The sequence below is a fragment of the Littorina saxatilis genome, linkage group LG1 (assembly GCF_037325665.1).
Source record: "Littorina saxatilis isolate snail1 linkage group LG1, US_GU_Lsax_2.0, whole genome shotgun sequence".
Taxonomy (NCBI): Eukaryota; Metazoa; Mollusca; class Gastropoda; order Littorinimorpha; family Littorinidae; genus Littorina; species Littorina saxatilis.
Window position 1 is genome coordinate 1,112,098 of NC_090245.1, and position 24,647 is coordinate 1,136,744.

Below are 24,647 nucleotides of genomic sequence, written 5' to 3' on the forward strand. Positions count from 1 at the left end.
TAACAACTGAAAGCTCTATAACAGCTGAGCACAACAACGTTATCATTACAAGACCATCAGACATTGGCCCAGTAAGAATTCATTTCATCTCAGGGAAAAATTCTACATTTGATGTGATCTAAACACATAACAAAACACAACCCAAAACAGCACATTTTCTGTCTTGGTAAAGATTTCAGTGTGCAAAATCAACAGGATATCACACAAATCATTGAACAGAACACAGCAGTGACAAAATGAGTTGGAGATGAATAACTGAAACTTTGTAAACTTGAATGTGGAACGCTATCAGTAAATGTAACAGTCAGGAATAACATTACTGATATCAAATAAATCCAAAAACAAAAAGACTGCCAACGTTCCAATTTTCAGAATCAAACAACTTACCTTTTTTGTTTTTTGATTACCGATATATTATATATAACTAATGTGACACTGAGGACTTTAGAATCCACACGCAAAGATGATAGTGTGACCAAGTAATCCTAATAATAAACTAATAATATAAAGGAGGGAGTCACCTTAACAAACATTCATCTTTTCTTCCTCACAAGTGGAACAAAAAGTTGACAGGACAAAATGCTAAATCCACCATAAGATCATGACAGGAGCGTATACCTCGAACAAAAAAGTAAAGATAAACAAAACTGCAGAAACATAAAAAAAACATTCCTTAATCATTGACAGGAAACCCCCCGCGGGTTAGGGGGAGTCCCATATTGGTTGGGACGAGAAAGAATTTACCCGATGCTCCCCAGCATGTCGTAAGAGGCGACTAACAGATTCTGTTTCTCCTTTTACCCTTGTTAAGTGTTTCTTGTATAGAATATAAGTCAATTTTTGTAAAGATTTTAGTCAAGCAGTATGTAAGAAATGTTAAGTCCTTTGTACTGGAAACTTGCATTCTCCCAGTAAGGTAATATATTGTACTACGTTGCAAGCCCCTGGAGCAAATTTTTGATTAGTGCTTTTGTGAACAAGAAACAATTGACAAGTGGCTCTATCCCATCTCACCCCTTCCCTCGTCGCGATATAACCCTTCGTGGTTGAAAACGACGTTAAACACCAAATAAAGAAAGAATTGACAGGAAACGTGACAGTGTTTGGGAAAGCTGATATAAGTACACAACAAACTTTCTAAATACCGCAGGCAGATGATAATTTACCGATATTTACATTGAGCTTTGAACTATACAGGGTCAAATCTATCCACATAGAAAATGGCTTTCCAAAATAACAAAGCTGAACTCTGTATCCATGTATACAGCGTCTGTAAATCCTCTACATTCTGAGTTGAAGGAGTGTGAGGAACTAGCGAAGGTTTTGAACTTGGCTCTAAGGTGTGTTATTCAGAAAAGCAGCATAGTTTATTCACATTTCAATCGTGTTGCCCTAAAAGTTTAAAATCATCTGTAATTTATTCACGCAAAAGTTCAAAATCTCAAACATAAAAATACAATACTTGCTGCTTCAACAATAGTTAAAGCAAAAGTTTCATTTCAAAGTGGAGATAACTGTTTGAGAAGGGGTGTTTCATTTCAAAGTGGAGATAACTGTTTGAGAAGGGGTGTTTCATGGCTGTCCCTACAGACTGCACAGCATTTTTTTTACACTAAAAACAACCGACAAGGCAAATGAAACAAGAAACAAATAACTGTCCTTAGGACAGATGTAAACCCAATTTGCTGTACAATCACGTTTCTACACAGATACAATAGGGTCGCCTTCTTGGCAACAGAAGGCTGAACAAAGTCTGAACACATGCTGAGAAGAAAGGCAAGGTCAACCAACGAACAAGAACCGTTACTCCTGCACATGTGTGACATAATTAATGACCTCTGTGTCAGGGTCTGTTGCTGAGGTGAACTGCACCCGAGCGATGATGGGAATCCCTTCAGACGTGGCGATGTTGATCTGGGCCTCGTGGGGATGACCCTGGGGGTTGTCCTGGGAAGACGCGGCGATCTGGGCGATGGTCTGGAGCGCTTCATCGGTGAGTGTCACGTCGGAGCGAATGGTGATGTTGTTGCCGTCCTGGGCGATTGTGATGGGCTCCATGTGAAGGCTTTCCATACCTGGAACACGTGTCATGTCAACCTGTCAACAAACGTTTTGTGTCATACAGCACACCTGTCAACAAACGTTTTGTGTCATAAAGCACACCTGTCAACTCCTGTCAACAAACGTGTCGTGTCATAAAGCACACCTGTCAACTCCTGTCAACAAACGTGTCGTGTCATAAAGCACACCTGTCAACAAACGTGTCGTGTCATAAAGCACACCTGTCAACTCCTGTCAACAAACGTGTCGTGTCGTGTCATAAAGCACACCTGTCAACCCTTGTCAACACACGTTTTGTGTCATAAAGCACACCTGTCAACTCCTGTCAACAAACGTTTTGTGGCATAAAGCACACCTGTCAACTCCTGTCAACAAACGTTTTGTGGCATAAAGCACACCTGTCAACTCCTGTCAACAAACGTTTTGTGGCATAAAGCACACCTGTCAACCCTTGTCAACAAACGTTTTGTGGCATAAAGCACACCTGTCAACTCCTGTCAACAATTGTTTTGTGGCATAAAGCACACCTGTCAACCCTTGTCAACAAACGTTTTGTGGCATAAAGCACACCTGTCAACTCCTGTCAACAAACGTGTCGTGTCATAAAGCACACCTGTCAACTCCTGTCAACAAACGTTTTGTGGCATAAAGCACACCTGTCAACCCTTGTCAACAAACGTTTTGTGGCATAAAGCACACCTGTCAACCCTTGTCAACAAACGTTTTGTGGCATAAAGCACACCTGTCAACCCTTGTCCAACCTCAAGTGTAGCAATTTTTGTTTGTTTAAATTTGTGTGAAGCAAATGGTGTTTTAGTGTAGCATTGATTAAATTTATTTACACATCTACATTTAGGCTTTTTGGTACAAGAATATATACATCTAAAAAAAAGTTTATTTAGAAAAAAGAAATAAAGAGTGACTGCAGTGCCATTTTTTAGTGTGGACACTGTTTCGTGACAAAAATTCTGACCCCTACATGCAGTGAGAATCACAAATGAGTACGTGTACCAGGACTCACAAGAAAGAGCAAACTGTTGCATGCTTTTGATTATGTGTTTGAGCGTATCAATTGTAAGCTAGGCGTAACAGTGTAGCAATGTTTCTTAAAACGTCTCATGCTACGCTGCTGAAAGCGTAAGACTAAGAGTTGGCCGCTCTGTGTGAGAGACCAAGTGTTTGAAATATGCCAACAAGATTTTCAAAAAGGTGAGCGCTGACTTTGTCCTGAAGATTCCTATTTCTTAAAGTTAAACAATATGACAGAAAGATTTATGTGTTAAACAGTAATGAAAGAAACACAGCTTAAAAAATTTGATTGCTAAACAGTATCTTCAACCAAGCTTTATCCACAGGTAAAGGTATATTAGCACTTTAACCAAGCCTTATCCGCAGGTAAAGGTATATTAGCACTTTAACCAAGCCTTATCCACAGGTAAAGGTATATTAGCACTGTAACCAAGCCTTATCCACAGGTAAAGGTATATTAGCACTTTAACCAAGCCTTATTCACAGGTAAAAGTATATTAGCACTTTAACCAAGCCTTATCCACAGGTAAAGGTATATTAGCACTTCAACCAAGCCTTATCCACAGGTAAAGGTATATGAGCACTTTAACCAAGCCTTATCCACAGGTAAAGGTATATGAGCACTTTAACCAAGCCTTATCCACAGGCAAAGGTATATGAGCACTTTAACCAAGTCTTATCCACAGGTAAAGGTATATGTAAGGCTTCTTTTTAAGCCTACTGTCTATATGATACTTACCGAGACAGTACTATTCTTGCACATTATCTATTATAGGCCGAAAAAATTGGACAAAACGCTGAGTGGGTACAATTATCTCCCATAACCATGCGCCACCGTGGATCCCAAGCACTGTCCGAGTGCTTCCCCCTTACAGGATGTAGGTGGCGCGTCCTCTTTCTTTATGAGCTGCAGACCCTCAAAAAGCCCATAACATATCAAGAGGGGAGGCGGGAGGGAAACTCTAATAGTACTGTCTCGGTAAGTATCATATAGACAGTAGGCTTAAAAAGAAGCCTTACAGTCAATATAACACTTACCTCGACAGTACTATTCTTGCACAGAATACCAGAGTGGTGTGAGGGTGATATGTAGAGTATTAAACTCCTTAATCAAAATCACTTAAATCCAAGGATTAAGATACCCAGGCAATTTTCGAACAGTACTACCGTAAAGGAAAATATACCCAAGAAACATATCTTAGACTGACGTGACCATGCTGGCAACCACTGCTGTGTGGTGAACTCAATGTCAAAGTCCAGGCCACTCAAAGCTTGAATACCACTGAGTCTACGGCAAGTGGCTAAAGCGATGAGGAACAATTAGTCTTAAAAATCAGCAACTTGATACTGATGCCTGCCAGGGGTTCAAACTCATTGCTACGCAGGAGTTTGAGGACCAGAAAGACATCCCCCTTGGGAAATGAAACCCGAGGTTTAGACACCGCTGCATTGCTAATACCCGAAAGGACATTAGCGATGAGGGAGGACCTGATCAAGTGTTCAGATCTGCGACCAGTAGCGGCCGCAATCGTGGAAGCGATGGCAGATCTGTATCCAAGAAGAGTCTTAGAAGAAAGACTCTTCTTTTGATACACTTCCACCAGGAAGTTGGCCAAGTCCTGTGTTGAGGGATAAAGCGGCTTTATCCCCTTGGACAAGGCGAAGGTGGCCCAAGCTCTCCAGCGTAAGTCGTAGAGCTGATTAGTTGATCGCCTCTTAGCGTTCAAGGAAAACTCTACTGAACTCTTGTGCAATCCTAGTGCAAGCAGTTTGGAGCGCACAAGAGCCATGCGGTCAAGCACAGACTCTCTGGACGTGGATGAGGGAGGCATGATCGAGGCTGGAGCAGACCTCCCCCGTCCAGATCCAGAGGTAGAGGGTCTACGTGGGTGAGACCGCGAAGATCTGGAAACCACGGAGCTGTTGGCCAGTAAGGCGCGACCAAAATCAGTCTTGGTCGTTCCTGCAGATATTTTGCCAGCACCCTCGGAATCAGAGATGTCGGGGGATAGGCGTAAGCATCGAGGAGCCTCCACAAGAGAGTGAATGCGTCCAAGTGGAACGCATTCATGTCTCGAAAGGGGCTGACGTACCTGGGAAGCCGAGCGCTGAATCGAGTTGCGAACCGATCGATCAGAGGACGGTCCCACCTTGCCCACAGACGCTGTAGAACGTTGTGAGCGATGGTCCATTCTGTGGAGAGAACCTGATCGCCCCGACTGAGAATGTCGGCCAGGGCGTTCAGTTTCCCCGGAACGAACTGGACTGACATCCGGACCTGATTGGTCTGGCACCAGAGCAGAATCTCCTCCGCCAACAGGGAGAGGGACCGAGAATTGGTGCCCCCCTGGTGGCGAAGGTAAGCTAAGCATGTGGTGTTGTTGTCCCCGTTGAAAATCAGAGGGGCCAAGGACAGGCCGAATGGGAGGGCCCGAAACTCGAACACTGTGCCCTCCCAAACGAACCGGAGCAGATGTCGGTACCCCGGGGCCACCAGGATGTGGAAGTAAGCATCCTGGAGGTCCCAGACATGGCCCAATCGTTTGGCCGGATGGCCAACCGGACCGACGAAGGGGTTTCCATCTTGAACTTGCACCTGTGAAGGTACAAGTTCAAGGTGGAGAGGTCCAACACCGGCCTGAACCGGCCGTCCTTTTTGGGGACGGTGAACAGGCGGGAGCAGAACCCCGGAGAAGGCTGAGAAAGGGGGTAGACCGCCTTCTTCTCGACCAACGAGTTCACCTCGTCCTGAAGAGCCTGCCATCTGGCAGGGTCTCGAGGAGGGGGGAACGTCCAGGTTAGAGCAGACAATGGAGGTTGTGACGACAGCGGTAGAGAAAACCCCGACCACACCACCCTCAAGAAAAACTGGTTGGAGACCAGTCTGCCCCACATGCCGCGGGCCCGAAAAAGGGAACCGACGGACGAAAGAGGGGCAACTTGAGGGGGCGTCAACGTAGGGCCGGGACTCACTGAAAATTCTGCTGGCGGGCAGGCGCAGGCTTGCGACCACCCCCCCTGGTGGTGCTGCTTCCCCTTACCTGTCTGAGCACCCTTCGTCTTGCTTGGGAACGCAACAGGCGCCTAAGAGGAGGAAGAAGGAGGCAGTGAAACTGGCTTCTTCTTCTTCTTCTGAGGCTGGGAGCTGGAGGTAACTGTAGCACTTCTCTTACTCCCCGCCGCCGTCGCCGAAGCAGCGAGGCCAACCATCAGAGAATCAGTGTTCCTCTGGCGTGTGGACTCCACCACAGAACGAACAGTGTCCGGATGAAAGAGGGAAGAAGGCTGAGGAAACGTGTTCCTCAGACTCTTCCTCATATCCGGAGGCACTATAGAAGTAGGCAGAAAATGATCACGGAACAGGGCCAATAAAGTGGACCCGTGTTCCAATGGCCAATTCTGCCGCAGACGTCACGCACGATCGCACGGCATGCAAAGCCCGATCCACTCGAACCGTGTCAAGGACCCGAGTGGAATCGGACTCTGCCCGATCGGGAGGGTCCAACAGTGTGGACAGCGTGCTCATCCATGTCAAGGCCTGTGATTGGGCCTCGACTGTGGAAGAAACGGTGGCCTCAAGATTGTGGAACGAAGCAGAGCTCAGTTCCACCTTCTTGACCGAAGGCACCTCCCCAACGAACACATCACCATCAGCCCCACCCTAAACACTCGAAGTCTGGAAAGGGAGAGTTCGAGAGTCAAAGGGAAAAGGGAGGGACGAAACAGATTGGACACGAGGAAACAGTGGAGGTGCGCCTCCCGAAGGAAAGCATGGCACTGAACCCGCGTCCTCCCGAGGAACATAGGTCGCGTTAGCACGTGAATCTGTACTCCTCAGGCGATGTGCTGCCGCTTCCACCGTGGCACTAAGACTAGGGTGGAACGCGAATTGCCGGCGGACGAATCGTTCATAAAATGAGCCGCCGGCAGACGCGGCGTGAGCCTCCCGCGCCCGGGCCGAAGCGGACTCAAAGGACGAGAGGGCGTCTCAGGGAAGGACGTCCTGAAACTGTTCAAACGTCCTTCTAGTTGTGCGAGGACGAGCCTCCTGCCTCTCGTCCTCAGACCCCGGGTCCAGGTCCCGTGTGTCAACACTAGACGACAGACGCTTAAGAGAGGCATCCGTGACGTCAAGACGCCGCGTGATGTCTGTCATGTACTGTTGGAAAGTACGAAGCATAGCTTCGGAAGTTCCATCAGAAACCGGCAAGGGTAGAGGATCAGTGTTAACCTCAGGGCGACCCTGATCCTCCTCCCTATCGTCCTCCGACTCACTCTCCTCTTCACTTCCCGACAACTCCTCAAAAGCAGGAGTGTAGGGAGCTTGAGGGGGAAGAGCCGAAAGCGATGAAGCAGGCTGTGAAGAAACGCCCACAGAAGCACGAGGCCGCGAAGACCCCTGCCCCAAAGACGAAACGTCTCCAGCAGCCGAAGGGGGAGAAAAACAACAACCCTGCGACTGTTGGGTCAGCCCAGCCAACGAACCCCCGCCATTTATAGACTGAACAGGAACCCATCGGGTCTGATCAGAAAAGAAATGGTCCGGTCCGGTCGGGGGTGCCGATCCGGTCCGGTAGGGTGGTCCGGTGTTCCGGTCCGGTGCCGGACCATCCGGAGGTCCCGTTCGGCACCGAACCATCGTACCCACAGAAGTGTTCGGGTGGTTAGGTCCGGACGTGGACATACCGTACCATCCGGACCCGTGGTCCGGTATGGTCCGGTTCGGTGCCAGACCATCCAGACCAACAGAGGTGGTCGGGTGGTCCGGCACCGGGCCATCCGGACCCGTAGGTCCGGACCCGTAGGTCCGGTACCATCCGGAGGTCCTGTTCGGCACCGAACCATCCGTACGCACAGAAGTGTTCGGGTGGTTCGGTCCGGGCGTGGGCGTACCGTACCATCCGGACCCGTAGGTCCGGTTCGGTGACAGACCATCCGGACCAACAGAGGTGGTCGGGTGGTCCGGACCGGTCCGGTAGGGTGGTCCGGTCCGGTGTTCCGGTCCGGTCCCGTACCATCCGGAGGTCCCGTTCGGCACCGAACCATCCGTACCCACAGAAGTGTTCGGGTGGTTCGGTCCGGACGTGGACACACCGCACCATCCGGACCCGTAAGTCCGGTGGTCCGGTGCCAGACCATCCGGACCAACAGAGGTGGTCGGGTGGTCCGGTCCGGACCGGACCACCGGTCCAGTACCGGACCATCCAGACCCGTAGGTCCAGTCCGGTCCCGCTCCATCCGGAGGTCCCGGTCCGGTCCGGACGTGGACATACCGTACCATCCGGACCCGTAGGTCCGGTTCGGTGCCAGACCATCCGGACCAACAGAGGTGGTCGGGTGGTCCGGACCGATCCGATAGGGTGGTCCGATGTTCCGGTCCTGTGGTCCGGTCCCGTACCATCCGGAGGTCCCGTACGGCACCGAACCATCCGTACCCACAGAAGTGTTCGGGTGGTTCGGTCCGGACGTGGACCTACCGTACCATCCGGACCCGTAGGTCCGGTGGTCCGGTATGGTCCGGTTCGGTGACAGACCATCCGGACCAACAGAGGTGGTCGGGTGGTCCGGTTTGGACCGGACCACTGGTCCGGTACCGGACCATCCGAACCCGTAGGTTCGGTCCGGTCCCGTAGCATCCGGAGGTCCCGTTCGGTACCGAACCATCCGTACCCACAGAAGTGTTCGGGTGGCTCGGTCGGACGTGGACATACCGTACCATCCGGACCCGTAGGTCCGGCATGGTCCGGTTCGGTGCCAGACCACCCGGACCAACAGAGGTGGTCGAGTGGTCCGGCCCCGACCGGACCACTGGTCCGGTACCGTACCATCCGGACCCGTAGGTCCGGTGTGTTCCGGTTCGGTGCCAGACCACCCAGACCAACAGAGGTGGTCGGGTGGTCCGGTCCCGACCGAACCACTGGTCCCGTACCGTACCATCCGGACCCGTAGGTCCGGGGGTCCGGCAAGGGCCAGAGGTACTGTCCCGTACCGGACCCTAAGGTCCGGTACGGTCCCGTACCATGGGTCCCGTCCGGACCAAACCCGGAGGTCAAGTCCAGTCGGGACCCGTGGGTCTGGTTCGATCCCGACCCGTAAGCCTGGAACGTTCCGGACCCTTGGTCCGGACCATCCGTCACCCGAACACCAGACGCTAAGGAATGGCGTGGGGTCAAGACGGTCCGGTCGGAGGTGTCGGTCTGAGCAACAGAAACAATGTTCCCGTCGCCCTGACCATTCGACAGAAGTACCACGTTCTGTCGAACACCTCCACGTCCAGTAACTAGTCGGCCGGAGCGTCTTAACAAGAGGGACAGCCACCAGTCACACGGACGTCAGAGGGAACCGTAGTAGCAGTGGTCGTAGGCACGAAGCCTGAAACCCCTGCCCCCACAGGACCGCCCTGAACGGGGTCAATTCGCATCCCAACCCCAGCGGGGAGGGAATTCAGAGACCCCGTCATCTCCTCCGATCTCCCCCCCCCAAGAGGCCGAAACTACTGTCGAAACAGCAGCAGACGACCCAGCGAGGGAGTTCAGAGGAGGACCCGTGTCCCTCCTGGCTTCCACAGCGGTGGAAACCGAGGAGGGCACAGGAGAGGCACCGGAAAAGGAAGATTTTAATGCCAACTGCACCCGGTGTTCCCAGGCGGTCACCCATCCAAGTACTAACCGGGCCCGACGTTGCTTAACTTCGGTGGTCGGACGAGAACCGGTGTTTTCAACGTGGTATGGCCGTTGGCTGTCAAAACCCGAGTCTCACCAGTAGCCCTTAGATCGGATTCACCAACCCCCAAAGAGGGTTGGGAATCGACCTGCCCCCGGATTCGAGCCAGGGAGGAGAAGGAAACCTTCCCCCCAGGCTTGAAACCGGGAGGAGCTGAAGACTGAGACTGAGGGCCGGACAACGGCGTCGAAGGGGGGGAAGCCTGTTCCACTGAAGGAGAAGGAGAAAGAAGCTTTTTCTTTCCCCTCGACCTTCCCCGAACCTTCGACGGCGCAGCCCCGCCCGAAGTCCCAGGCTCAAGCCCAGCCTGTTTGAGCAAGCTCGCATTGAGCTTGCTCAAACAGGCTTTCTCCGCCCTCCCTCGCCGCAAACGCAAAGCGTTTGGGGAGGGAGAGTCGGAGCGCCGAAAGATCCCCTTCTCCGTGCGTAAAACATAACGCTGGGCGCCCGGAGAAGGGTTGCCCCCGGCAGACTCTGGTTCCGTAGAACCAGAGCCCAAAACAGGACGAGACATCCTACCTCGCCCTGTACGTACCCTTAAAGACCGAGAATTAACAAAATTCAAAGAAAATTTAGGTCAATACTCAAGTGAATGCGGCGAAACGAGAAGCAGACGACCGGTCACCACGAAGTAGGACGGGAGGCACGCCGAGTCCGCCACACAAAAACGGAGGCACAAGTTGAAGGAAACACAATGTAGCCTCAAGCCAGAAGTGGAATAACACACAATAATCCAACAGGTGATAGTCCACACAGAAAAGAAGCCTCTTAGTCCAAAATAATCCGGGAGCGTAGCAGAAACACAGCCGGTCTGACACGCGCGAAAAAAGAAAGAGGACGCGCCACCTACATCCTGTAAGGGGGAAGCACTCGGACAGTGCTTGGGATCCACGGTGGCGCATGGTTATGGGAGATAATTGTACCCACTCAGCGTTTTGTCCAATTTTTTCGGCCTATAATAGATAATGTGCAAGAATAGTACTGTCGAGGTAAGTGTTATATTGACTGAGCACTTTAACCAAGCCTTATCCACAGGCAAAGGTATATGAGCACTTTAACCAAGTCTTATCCACAGGTAAAGGTATATTAGCACTTTAACCAAGTCTTATCCACAGGTAAAGGTATATGAGCACTTTAACCAAGCCTTATCCACAGGCAAAGGTATATGAGCACTTTAACCAAGCCTTATCCACAGGTAAAGGTATATTAGCACTTTAACCAAGCCTTATCCACAGGTAAAGGTATATTAACACTTTAACCAAGCCTTATCCACAGGTAAAGGTATATTAGCACTTTAACCAAGCCTTATCCTCATGGTATGGGAGGGGGCTGCAAACATACTGACAATGCCTGCTTCTTGGATCTACCTTCATTTAAAAAGAAATTACATTAACAAAATAATAAATAAATGGATCAATCAACAAACAGGCAATAAAGATGCGCGCACACACACACACACACACGTTAAAGAATCTATATCTATATACGGCTTGTGTGTGTCTCCCTGTCTGTCTGTCTATTCGGCTATTCATACTCCGTCTCGCGATCATCCCGGCGAAGCCGGTACCCGGCGAAGCCGGTACCCGGCGAAGCGGGTAATCATCTAGTGTAAATATATACAACAACAAAACAAAAATCCCTGACCTTGTCTGAGCAGGGTTCCATCGTCGGGGAGGGTGATGGGAAGATGGACGGTGGTGTACTTGACCTTGGCGCTGGCGCCGGGCGGCTGACCAATGGCGTGTTGCTTCAGCTTGTGTTCCTTGAGCTTGTCGTAGCGCGTGCTGGAGTAGGAGCACACAGAGCAGTGGAATGGCCGCGTCTCCCCGTGCAGCAGCATGTGTCGACGCATGTTCTTGATCAGTGAGAAGGCCTGGCCACACACCTGGACACAGACACACAACATGTTATACACAATCCACACACCTGTAGACAGCACGCCGTTATACACAATCCACACACCTGTAGACAGCACGCCGGCAACATGTTATACACAATCCACACACCTGTAGACAGCACGCCGTTATACACAATCCACACACCTGTAGACAGCACGCCAGCACTACTGGCCAGAAGACACCAGCCTGGGCACCAAGCTCTGGGGACCTGCTGCCGATCTACAGAAGACTGCGGACTTTATGGAAGCCACCGACCTGAAGTTATAAAGGTCATGAAATCGAACGCAGAAGAATAAGAAGAACACACCTGTACTGTGCAAAATAACACATGTTTTAAACAATCAGCACACCTGTACCGTGAAAAATAACACAAGTTAAAAACAATCAAAAGTTGTTTTATCTAACATTTTAACTTTGACCTGCAGACGCAAAATTTTACTATCATACTGCCTCCTGCTCCCAGTCTTTTGCATCAAACTCTGACTTCCCGATCTGTCTCAGTGTCTGATTAAGTAGACCCAGAAGTATATCAATTACAATTGGTTAATAACATCGAGCCCATCTACCCTCCCTCTACCCTCCCTCTACCCTCCCTCCAACATTGTTCCCAGCACAATAAGCCAAACATAGCAGATACTTGGCACTTGAAAGCTAAACTCATATTCTGCTAACAGATACTTGGCACTTGAAAGCTAAACTCATATTCTGCTAACAGATACTTGGCACTTGAAAGCTAAACTCATATTCTGCTAACAGATACTTGGCACTTGAAAGCTAAACTCATATTCTGCTAACAGATACTTGGCACTTGAAAGCTAAACTCATATCCTGCTAACAGATACTTAGCACTTTGAAAGCTAAACTCATATTCTGCTAACAGATACTTAGCACTTGAAAGCTAAACTCATATTCTGCTAACAGATACTTAGCACTTTGAAAGCTAAACTCATATTCTGCTAACAGATACTAATAGCACTTGAAAGCTAAACTCATATTCTGCTAACAGATACTTAGCACTTTGAAAGCTAAACTCATATTCTGCTAACAGATACTTAGCACTTTGAAAGCTAAACTCATATTCTGCTAACAGATACTTAGCACTTTGAAAGCTAAACTCATATTCTGCTAACAGATACCAGAGCACAGGTGATGTTTACTTAGAAACAATTTGCAATATGGGAAAATGTGTAGGGCACCTTAAAAGTGCAATATTTACAAAATATTTAGTTCCAAAGGCACGACCCCTGTAATTATAAAAATACATATTGACAGCAGATTAGCACAAATCTCAGCCTGGCTGAATTTCAATCCCTAAGTCAGCAGGTTAGCACAGAAATCAGCCTGAATGATTTTCAATCCCTAAGTCAGCAGGTTAGCACAGAAATCAGCCTGAATGATTTTCAATCCCTAAGTCAGCAGGTTAGCACAGAAATCAGCCTGAATGATTTTCAATGCCTAAGTTGCCTTCACTCACTTCACACTGATGAGCCTTGACCTGGGTGTGTGTCACCATGTGATACTTGAGATTCTGTCGCTTGGTGGCCTCAAAGGAACAGCTGGGCTCGGGACATTTGAAGGTGTCGCCTGTGTGAATCAGGCGATGAGCCTTGAGCTGGCTCTTGTGAGCCGTCGCAAAGCCGCAGATGTCGCACAGGTGGTCCTTGGTAGCACTGTGGGTCACCATGTGACTCTTCAGGGCGTGCTTCCACTTGAAACCATTGCCGCAAATCTGGAACACAAAGACACAAGTACCATTAATACACACATCAATGCAAAAAAAGTTTCATTAAAGGCACAGTACGCCTCCTGTAAACCATCACAGATACTGTCAGGCTTTTACACACAGTACAAACACCGTTTCGTTTAAACACTCAGTATTCACCGCTTGAGAACATCCTAGCCTGCCTAGTTGTCCTTTAAAATCTAAATAATAAATTGACAGCTTGTTACACAAACATTCTTAAATCATAAAATAATTCTTTTTTCATCAAGACAAGATCAGTACAATTCGAAGTTTTCAAAGTTTGAAAAAAGAAAAGCCCGGAAGCAGGGTCACGCAAGGTCGTGGTTCTCGTAGCAGATGACGGTTATGCCTATCGCCAGTTCCTCTGAACAGTCAAAAGCCATCGCGAGAGTCCGTGTGAATCGCAGCCGTTTGTTGCGTTTAGATTCAGAGGTACATAATAACGTGCTATTTCAGATAATAATAATAATAATGCAAACTTTTATAGCGCTATTCTAGAAAAATGTCTACTCTTAGCGCTTTACAATACATACATCGACCAAGCATACTATACACGCACAGGCAAAGAAACCGACCAAACATAACCAACAAACTATACATGCACAGGCAAAGAAAACGACCAACCATACAATACACGCACAGGCAAAGATAACGACCAAACATAAACAAACATACTATGACCAATCATAACCAACATACTATACGCGCGCAGGCAAAGAGAACAATCAGCACATGTAATAATTACTGACAACTAATGATGCAGGCATACAATGACAATCCGATACACAGCCTAGGCACAAGAACCGCATAAGGCTACTGTATAAAAACGTGTCAACAATACTATTTACACACACACAAACAGTGCTGACACAAAGCGCAGAAAATATATATACACGTTATTTTAGGCACTAGGTAGGGGGTGAGGTGGGGCGGGATGGGGTGGGTGGGGAGATGCTGGAGGGAAAATCACTTGCGCTGAAAGAGGTGTGTTTTGAGATTTGTCTTGAATGTAGTGAGAGAATCTGTGTGTCTGAGAGGCAGAGGTAATCTATTCCAGGTCACAGGGGCTTGATAGGCGAAGGACCTCTCGCCACATGTCTTTGTTTGCACTGTGGGGAGTCGGAAGAGTCGAGTGTCGGCGGCGGAGCGAAGCTGACGAGAGGGGGTGTAGAGATTGAGGAGTTCTGAGAAGTATTCTGGGGCAGAACCAGAAACGACGGCAAAAGAAAGAGAGGAGAGTTTGTATTCGATCCTTTTAGTGATAGGCAGCCAGTGTAGAGAGTGAAGAAGGGGTGTGGCGTGTTCATACTTGGAAGATTTGAAGACCAGGCGGGCAGCGTTATTTTGGATCCTTTGAAGTCTATCTAAAAGGTACTTAGGGAGACCGGCCAGAAGAGAATTGCAATAATCTATCTTTGAGAGGACTAAAGAACACACTAACGTTTTGGTTGCATCAGTGGTGAGGTAGTGACGGACTGAACTAATCTTGCGCAGCTCTAGATAGGCGGACTTGCAGATGTTAGAGATGTGCTTTTGGAAAGAGAGAGTTGGATCGAGAGTGACGCCAAGGCTGCGGACAGACGGAGAGAAAGAGATAGGTAGTTCGTTGACAGTGAGAGAGGCAGGAAGAGAAGGGTGATTGAGAAATTTCTTGGGACAGGCCAGATAAGCTTACAGCGAGTCGCATTGAATCACAAACTGACGATTACATCGTGAAAAAAAAGGAAACTGGATCACACGGGTTCATGATGGCTCAGGGGTAAGATAAACCACGCAAAAATAAATTCTTTGAAAATTGCTCACTCTTTACGGAGGGCACCTAGGACTCAAGCGGTGAGTGTTTAAATGAAAGGGTGTTTGTACTGTGTGTAAAAGCCTGACAGTATCTGATGGTTTACGGGAGGCTTACTGTGCCTTTAATACACACATGAAACACAAAAACATCACTTTCTTTTATACACACATGAATGCAAAAGACGTGAATCTGCAGGCTTCATAAAGCTAAATGAACATGGTCAGGAATCTGCAGGCTTCATAAAGCTAAATGAACATGGTCAGGAATCTGCAGGCTTCATAAAGCTAAATGAACATGGTCAGGGATCTGCAGGCTTCATAAAGCTAAATGAACATGGTCAGGAATCTGCAGGCTTCATAAAGCTAAATGAACATGGTCAGGAATCTGCAGGCTTCATAAAGCGAAATGAACATGGTCAGGAATCTGCAGGCTTCATAAAGCTAAATGAACATGGTCAGGAATCTGCAGGCTTCATAAAGCTAAATGAACATGGTCAGGAATCTGCAGGCTTCATAAAGCTAAATGAACATGGTCAGGAATCTGCAGGCTTCATAAAGCTAAATGAACATGGTCAGGAATCTGCAGGCTTCATAAAGCGAAATGAACATGGTCAGGAATCTGCAGGCTTCATAAAGCTAAATGAACATGGTCAGGAATCTGCAGGCTTCATAAAGCTAAATGAACATGGTCAGGAATCTGCAGGCTTCATAAAGCTAAATGAACATGGTCAGGAATCTGCAGGCTTCATAAAGCTAAATGAACATGGTCAGGAATCTGCAGGCTTCATAAAGCGAAATGAACATGGTCAGGAATCTGCAGGCTTCATAAAGCTAAATGAACATGGTCAGGAATCTGCAGGCTTCATAAAGCTAAATGAACATGGTCAGGAATCTGCAGGCTTCATAAAGCTAAATGAACATGGTCAGGAATCTGCAGGCTTCATAAAGCTAAATGAACATGGTCAGGAATCTGCAGGCTTCATAAAGCTAAATGAACATGGTCAGGAATCTGCAGGCTTCATAAAGCTAAATGAACATGGTCAGGAATCTGCAGGCTTCATAAAGCTAAATGAACATGGTCAGGAATCTGCAGGCTTCATAAAGCTAAATGAACATGGTCAGGAATCTGCAGGCTTCATAAAGCTAAATGAACATGGTCAGGAATCTGCAGGCTTCATAAAGCTAAATGAACATGGTCAGGAATCTGCAGGCTTCATAAAGCTAAATGAACATGGTCAGGAATCTGCAGGCTTCATAAAGCTAAATGAACATGGTCAGGAATCTGCAGGCTTCATAAAGCTAAATGAACATGGTCAGGAATCTGCAGGCTTCATAAAGCTAAATGAACATGGTCAGGAATCTGCAGGCTTCATAAAGCTAAATGAACATGGTCAGGAATCTGCAGGCTTCATAAAGCGAAATGAACATGGTCAGGAATCTGCAGGCTTCATAAAGCGAAATGAACATGGTCAGGAATCTGCAGGCTTCATAAAGCTAAATGAACATGGTCAGGAATCTGCAGGCTTCATAAAGCGAAATGAACATGGTCAGGAATCTGCAGGCTTCATAAAGCGAAATAAACATTCAACTAATGAAAAAACGTGTCTTCATCTACACTATACATGGGAACCCTACACTACACATAGGACCCGTACACATGGTAACTGTACATTTCACATGGAAACACTACACATGGGAACCGTACACTACACATGGGAACTGTACACTACACATGGGAACACTGTACACTACACATGGGAACTGTACACTACACATGGGAACTGTACACTACACATGGGAACTGTACACTACACATGGGAACTGTACACTACACATGGGAACACTCTGAGCCAGTTGATTGTCATAATTTGCAAATGTTCTCACTTGACAGATGAAAGGTTTCTCAGTGCGGTGTTTGGGCTGGTGGGTGGTGAGTTGGGTGCGAGTCTTGAAGCGCATGTCACACGCGTGGCAGAAGTACGGCAAGGAGTGCGAGTGACGCTGCAGGTGCTTCTCAAAGTTCTCCTGCGAGTCCAGCTGGATTTCACAGTAACTGTCACACACAAAACATCTTACATAGATATTATTATTAGATACAAACAGTATGATCACTGAAAAACATCTGACATAGATATTAGATACAAACAGTATGATCACTGAAAAACATCTGACATAGATATTAGATACAAACAGTATGATCACTGAAAAACATCTGACATAGATATATTAGATACAAACAGTATGATCACTGAAAAACATCTGACATAGATATAATATATTAGATACAAACAGTATGATCACTGAAAAACATCTGACATACTCACAGATATTAGATACAAACAGTATGATCACTGAAAAACATCTGACATAGATATATATTAGATACAAACAGTATGATCACTGAAAAACATCTGACATAGATCCAAACAGTATGATCACTGAAAAACATCTGACATAGATATTAGATACAATCAGTATGATCACTGAAAAACATCTGACATAGATATTAGATACAAACAGTATGATCACTGAAAAACATCTGACATAGATATTAGATACAAACAGTATGATCACTGAAAAACATCTGACATAGATATTAGATACAAACAGTATGATCACTGAAAAACCAAACTCCCCCTCTGAGACTTCCCACCTAACTTGTCAGATTTGTGGTTCATAATGTATTTAAATTTAACTCAATTAAAGACTCCCTGCCTTTTAAACCAAATCTTCTCAGATTTCATTTTCACTGAATTTAAATCACATTCTTAGTTTAAATACAACAAAATGCACATGTACATACATGTATGTAAAGCAAAATAGTAGTATCACAACTAATGACATAATTCATGACTGAACAGTGAATAATATTAGTAATATATTACAAATGAGAAGCAGCCCTGTGCAAAGGACCATCTCCCTTCATACATCCCAAAATGTCACAGACTGTTTGTTTGCAATGTGAACGTAGGATACTCTCTACCTAGACCTTTACCTGCATATCAAGTCTCCATGGAGATGTTTCTTGCAATGCAAACATAGGAATAGGATACTCTCTACCTAGCCCTTTACCTGCATATCAAGTCTCCATGGAGATAAACACAAACAATATACTGGACTCGCAACGAAATATACAAACAAATGACAATGAACAACGTTTTGACAAAATATACTGGACTCGCAAGTATATATTAGGTATTACAGTGGACGCCGCTTAATAAAACCGCGGTTAATAGAGCCAGCCGCTTATAAAAGCCGATTTCAGACGGTCCGGATTTATCACTATATCTTATGTATTAGAAAAAGCCGGTTAATAAAACCAACCCGCCGCTTATTAAAGCCAGTTTTCTCAGAGAAATCACGTAGTTTGTGACTAAAACTCACATTATCTTGTTCTGATGTGGAAGACGACCAACAAACAAACACTCATAAAATCGTTCTTCTCTGACGAGTAATGGTTCGTGACGGTGACAGTGAAATTATTGATGTACCGAAGTGATCAAAGTACACGTACATGTACATAATTAAAACAAAAGTTCCACATCCTTCGTGAAGTTTTGTTTAGATTCAAACAAGTGTAAATGACGAAAGAAAGTGACTGAGTGACGTAAACAAAAGAGATTTTTTTTCTTTCGAAAATGACGTATTCCTGGACCGCCGGTTAATAAATCCGCCGCTTATTAAAGCCATTTTTCGTCGGTCCAGAAGTGGTTTTATTAAGCGGCGACCACTGTACTCTCCATGGAGATGTTTCTTGCAATGCAAACATAGGATACTCTCTACTTGTCCCGCCCTTTACCTGCATATCAAGTCTTCGTGGAGATGTTTCTTGCGGTGCTGCAGCAGCTGCCTGGCCTTGGTGGTGTGGAAGTTGCACTCGGTGCACGTGTAGCTGCGTGTGTCCGTCTCGGGGTGTCTCTTCATGTGCTGGCGATACTGCCGGAAAGACACTGTCGTAAAGTCGCAGGTCTGGCACACAAACTTGATTGTAGAGTCCAACCCGGCAGAAGTGTCCCCCATACTTTTTGACAAGGCATCACAGATTTCCATGGCTTCGTTTCCTTCATCGTCGCCTGTCATTTCATTGCCCTGCAAGACGGATGGCTGCAACGCTCCGCTATGTCGACTTCTCCTGATCAGAGAGTGCATGACGTAATCCGACCGGAACACTGAGCGAGGGATACCTGCTCGCCTCCGAGGTGATGTCCATGAGGCCATGACTGAAGTGATGGGTTTGCGCCCTCGTGTTCTGTTCAACTTCTTGGGCAGCTCTTCTATGACATCTTCCCCAAAAGCACTAGCTGCTGACAAGGTTGTGTTTGTAGCGGAGGAGGAGGCGCTCGGCATGTCTTGAGATGACGCTGGCTCAGAGCTCAAGTCACTCGTGGTTTCTTCTTTAGGTCTGCTAAGCTGAGAAGCAGTCGCACCTTCTGCCGCTCCTGTGGACTGTTTGTGAGCTGTAGCGCCCTCCAGCACGTCAATGTCATCCTCTGGTTCCTGTATCAGCTCTGGGTCACTGTCTGAGAGAACTTCCCGCACTCTGCGCTTGCGGCCACGTCCTCGGTAGCCATGTCTTCCTCTTCTTCTCCCCCGCACAGTTCTCAGCTGTGTGGTTTCTGCAGGTTGAGCGGCAGGAAAAGTAAGGTGGGAGGAAGAATCCATGGGATCTGTACCCCGAGGTGCAGGACCTTCATGTGGATCTTCTTCTTTCACAACAGCTGTGAGCCCTTCGTTTCCAGTTTGTAGCAGTGGCACATTAATGAAAGGTACTGCAACAGTACCAGTGATGGATCCAGCTTCATTTTTAATGAGTATAATTGGACTGTCCTCCTGGACAACTGTCTGGAAAGGCTGGTCTTGTACCTGTGAGTCTGACACGCTGTCAGCGTCCAACTGAGTTCCTTTTTCAGAACAAGAAAAATGCTGACTGTTTCCTGTAGAACTTTCAGGCTGTGTAGGATCCACTTCTGAACTTTGATCAGGAGTATCTTGCACTACGATCAAATTCTCTTCTGGTACATTTGCAGGCACAGCCTGAGCAGACAAAACCATCTCTTGCTGCAGCTTTTCCAGGGGCAGGTTGCTTGATTTTTGGAACATTAACAACTCTGTTTCTGTTGCAGCATGGGCCTTTCTTACTCTTCTTGAATGCCCCAAATCAGTCAACATCGGTGATTTTGTATCAAGTGGAATTACTCCATTCTCACCTTTCAAAAATCTTTCACAATAATCCAAGACCCGGTGGACTTGCATGATTCTGGCAATTTCAGCAATCTGAGAAATAATGACTGAATTAAGTTCCAGGCTACGAGTGTACATGTACTCCACCACATGACGCACAGCATCGCCATAACCATTTCCAGCATCTGCACCGTCGATCTGTATTTCGATCACTTGTGGAGACTTCTCACAAAATGCTCTGGGAGAATCAAGACCCAACCCCAAGAATGAACCAAAATATGGACTTGCTGCGGCCAATACGTTTGAATGTGCATAAATATGTTCATCTCTCACTTTCAGAATAACATCACAAAATCTTGACGTTGCTCTCTGTTCGTTCAATATCGAAAGTACACGGTTGGTTTGGTCGGTGTCCCGAAAAACAGACGACCTCACCACAATGGCAGCCATTTTGAAGGGAGCTGATCAAGTTCAGTCAAAGTATTTGTTCAAAAACGATTTGCTGACACCACTGTATTGAAATAAAAGCATGTAAGTGCACGCATTCATAAGTCGTTATTTTGTCTGCAGCAATATATTAGATTATTGTTCGCTGGCCTAACAAAAATCTACGCAATATCTTTTAAACCATGCAAATACTTGTCTCCCTCCATAGCTGACCCACGGATCTACACGATACAAGAATAAAACCGAATAAATACTTTGATTTCATGGATATTAATGTTTGAAATAGTTCAACCCTATTCGGATGCACATATGACAAGCAGAACACTGAGACAAAAATTAAACACTTGATTAGTTCACAGATTGACCACGGCGGCATAAAAGGTGGCTGGTATAAACAACAAACATATAATAGTCATGAGCCGTTTGAAGATCTTCCCGGAAGCAAACCGGACAAGAAAATCAACTTCCTGTTTGCAGATGATTCGTTTTTCCGCGATCATCAAACAGAAGCAGGAAAATTTCTCTCAGGCGTAGTAAACTGCTATGTAAGGAGTAAGGCGGATTAAATCATAGCCTTAGTGCAGTAATGATGGATGCTTTCATGAGAAAACTACGCCACAAGGAGGATACACTGGACGAGATTCTCGGAGACACGGAAGACCCTTCTGAACTGGCCTTGGCGGATGATGACCCGTTTACGTCGTCAGGCTTTGCCGGAAAACTGACGTTTGCTGGCGCAGACGGCGAATCTGTCAAGGACATACAAGTAACTGACCCAGGTGAGTGTTAGTGTGATAGATGTTTCAAGTAACAGAAAGTCAGTATTTCTGACAACGTAAAAACAGATCGAAGGCCTTCCCTTCTCTTCAATTACAGAACACTGAAACACTTACACTTGGATACACTTACACTTGGATACACTTGTTTTTCCATCCGAGGCCAAGGGCCTATAGTGGGTCTTTGTGTCGCAGCTCTTGGGTATTCATTCCACCCACTTCTTGGGTGTCTTGACTGGAGGTAGTCAACGGGAATTCAATGCTATATTGGTGCTCTCTCAGGTTTCCATCAAGCCTTCCTTTGAAACTGTTCACGGACGGGGCGTTGACTACATACTCTGGTAAGCTGTTCCAGTTCCCGACTACTCTCAGCCCAAAAAAGTTTTTCCTGATATCCAGGCGGGATGCTCTTTTTTCCAGCTTGTATTGATGGCCTCTTGTTCGGTCGTTCTTGCACTTTGGGAGCAGAGTTTCACTGTCCACGTTGTACATTCCGTGGGTCAGTTTGTACGCCTCAATGAGGTCCCCTCTCAGTCTTCTATACGTCAGGCTTGGGAGGTTCAGGGCCCTCAGGCGGTCTTCGTACTCCTTCTCCTTGAGTTCAGGGACCATTTTTGTGGCTCTTCTTTGAATGCTCTCGATGAGCATGGCGTCTTTCTTCAGGGAGGGCGACCAGATGATATTGCCGTATTCCAGTATGGGTCTGATCAGGCCTTTGAAGAGTTGGTTCATCATGCTTTTGTCCATGTAGTCTAAGGTTCTCCTTATCATTCCAAGGATGCTGTTTGCTTTGTTTGTCGTCTTCCTGACGTGCTGTGAGAATTTCAATGTAGGGTCAACATGCACGCCAAGGTCCTTTTCACATGTCGTTGCTTCGAGGGTCGTCAGGTTAGCTCCATCCTGCATGTGGTAATCATGTTCTTCGTTCTTTTTGCCCAGGTGCATGACCTTGCACTTCCCAGCGTTGAAACGTAACTGCCAGTCGTTGGCCCACTGTTGTAGAGCTGTTAGGTCCCTCTGAAGTCCCTGACAGTCATTCTGGTCGTTTGCTGTGGAGAAGACCTTGGTATCGTCGGCAAAAATCCGGAGTAGGCCCTCCACTGCATCAGGCATATCGTTCACGTAGCAGACGAAGAGGATCGGACCGAGGACACTCCCCTGGGGGTTACCGCTGGAGACTGTGGTCCAACCTGATGATGCGCCATTCAGAGTCACTCGTTGCTGTCTTTCGCTTAAAAAGTCAGTGACCCAGCTATGTACGCTGCCCTGGACGCCGTATTTCTCCAATTTCAAGAGAAGCCGCTGGTGGGGAACGCTGTCAAAAGCCTTGGCAAAATCCAAGTAGACCGCGTCCACTGCATTGCCCTCGTCCAGGAGACTCGTCCAGATGTTGATAGTGTCCAATAGCTGTGTCATACATGAGCGGCCGCTCAGAAAGCCGTGCTGGCAGTCAGTGAAAGCTGGCTCCATGTGTTCCAGTAGTGCTGTTCTGATGATGCCCTCCATCATCTTGCATGGTATTGACGTTAGGCTCACCGGCCTGTAGTTTCCTGCAGACATTGCTACTGTTGGCGGAAGAAGTTTCATCATTTGTGGCCATTTCTGCGAAAAGGGACATTCTTGATGTAAGCCTCTGATTGAAGAAACGCGGGGTCAAAGTTAGAGCAAAATGTAAACAAACTTTGCTGTGCTGACTGACGCCCACTTCAAGTTGAATTTTTATAAAGTTCAATGAATTATCAGCGATAGCACAATGAACAGCAATTTAAAGTAATGGAAAATAGTCTTGGGATCAACATTACAAACTTCTAAAAATGTTTATGTTCATTCCTCCTCAGGAAAAACACATCGAACCGATGGCGAGTTGACTGCGATCATGCCGAACATGGCGACAGAGTGTTTTGTTGTGCTTCGAGATGCATTTTTTCGTCACTAGTTTTGGTCAAGTTAAAACAACTTACCTACTTTTTAAATGTTTAAGTTCTTTAACAGTAATATAAACTTTCATCTGGAAGCACATTCAGGAAAGTGATGTAGCCAAATCATCGCACAGCCACATTTCACTAGACGGATGATGATCTATACGCATAGTTCAGGTAGATCTGACTTTCACGCGACCGTAGACAAGCACTGTACGAAAAAGCAGACAACAAACGTTGTTGCCCGATGAAGAACAGTTACTCCCCGTTTACATCTTTAGTTGCTTCCCTTGCTAAAGTTACTGAGATCAGTGGTTACTGATAGTGGAAGGGCAAGTCAACCTTCTCAGTTGAGCACGGAATGTTCTGCTGACAGAAGCCACTTTGGGATAAGACAACGATTTTGTTGACGAGGTCAATGCTGTTGATTCAGAATAATTATCAGGGATGGGAATTGTCCGCCGTTTGGCGGATTTCTGCTTTTTTTTTTTAATTTTCCGCCGAAAAAAATCGCATTTCCGCTTTTTTTTCTCAGCAAAAAAAATAAATTTTTTTTAAAATTTTTTTTTTAAAGTGAAAATGGCGTAAATGCGATCGGTGATTGTTTTTTCATGAAAAAAAGTCGGATTTCCGCCGTTTTTTTAAAATTTTAGCAGTAGAAATTCCTCTTTTTTCGTATTTTAGTGCGAAATATGTAGTGTTTTACTTTTAGTGACAAACCCCCCCCCGCCCGGTCATCAAAAAATATTTCCTCTTTTTTCCTTAATTTTCAGCCGTTTTTACAATTTTTAATTCCCATGCCTGAATTATGTTGCACTTCGCCCGGACATTTGTGACTCCGAAGTCGAAGCAGATACTTTGATCACGATGGTGTTGTAAACGTTTATGATGACAACGCACACTACAAATCGGTTAAAGACTTCTCCCAGAGCATATTGCGAAGCAAGGTCTTCCTCTTCCTGATCGTTTGAACGCCCGGACATCGTACATGTATGAGAACATGTTGCTCTTACCGTTTGCTGTCTCCACTTAGATCTTGATCTATGACAGGCTACAATTTCAGGTAAGTTACCAT

The 24,647-nt window shown here is 46.6% G+C and overlaps 2 protein-coding genes and 1 non-coding gene across 3 annotated transcripts in view; 1 reads left to right on the top strand and 2 right to left on the bottom strand.

Moving 5' to 3' along the window:
- Positions 1 to 39: 39 nt before the first annotated feature.
- LOC138959090 (uncharacterized) lies at positions 40 to 21,087 on the bottom strand. The gene is made up of 5 exons (XM_070330445.1): positions 19,049 to 21,087; positions 17,134 to 17,302; positions 13,186 to 13,440; positions 11,458 to 11,698; positions 40 to 2,075 (listed from the first exon to the last, which is right to left on the bottom strand). The coding sequence occupies exons 1-5, from the start codon at positions 20,878 to 20,880 to the stop codon at positions 1,804 to 1,806; spliced, it is 2,769 nt and encodes a 922-aa protein (XP_070186546.1). The 5' UTR covers positions 20,881 to 21,087; the 3' UTR covers positions 40 to 1,803.
- Positions 9,711 to 9,829, bottom strand: LOC138951456 (5S ribosomal RNA). Its single transcript, XR_011451121.1, has one exon. It is a non-coding gene; the product is annotated as a 5S ribosomal RNA (ribosomal RNA).
- A 227-nt stretch (positions 21,088 to 21,314) lies between the features above and the next one.
- The window catches only part of LOC138959184 (sorting nexin-21-like), an 18,102-nt gene continuing 14,769 nt past the window's right edge, over positions 21,315 to 24,647 (top strand). Inside the window, exon 1 of the mRNA XM_070330572.1 lies at positions 21,315 to 21,656. Within this exon, the coding sequence (XP_070186673.1) occupies positions 21,464 to 21,656 (193 nt within the window). The 5' untranslated portion in view covers positions 21,315 to 21,463. The remainder of the gene's footprint in view (positions 21,657 to 24,647) is intronic.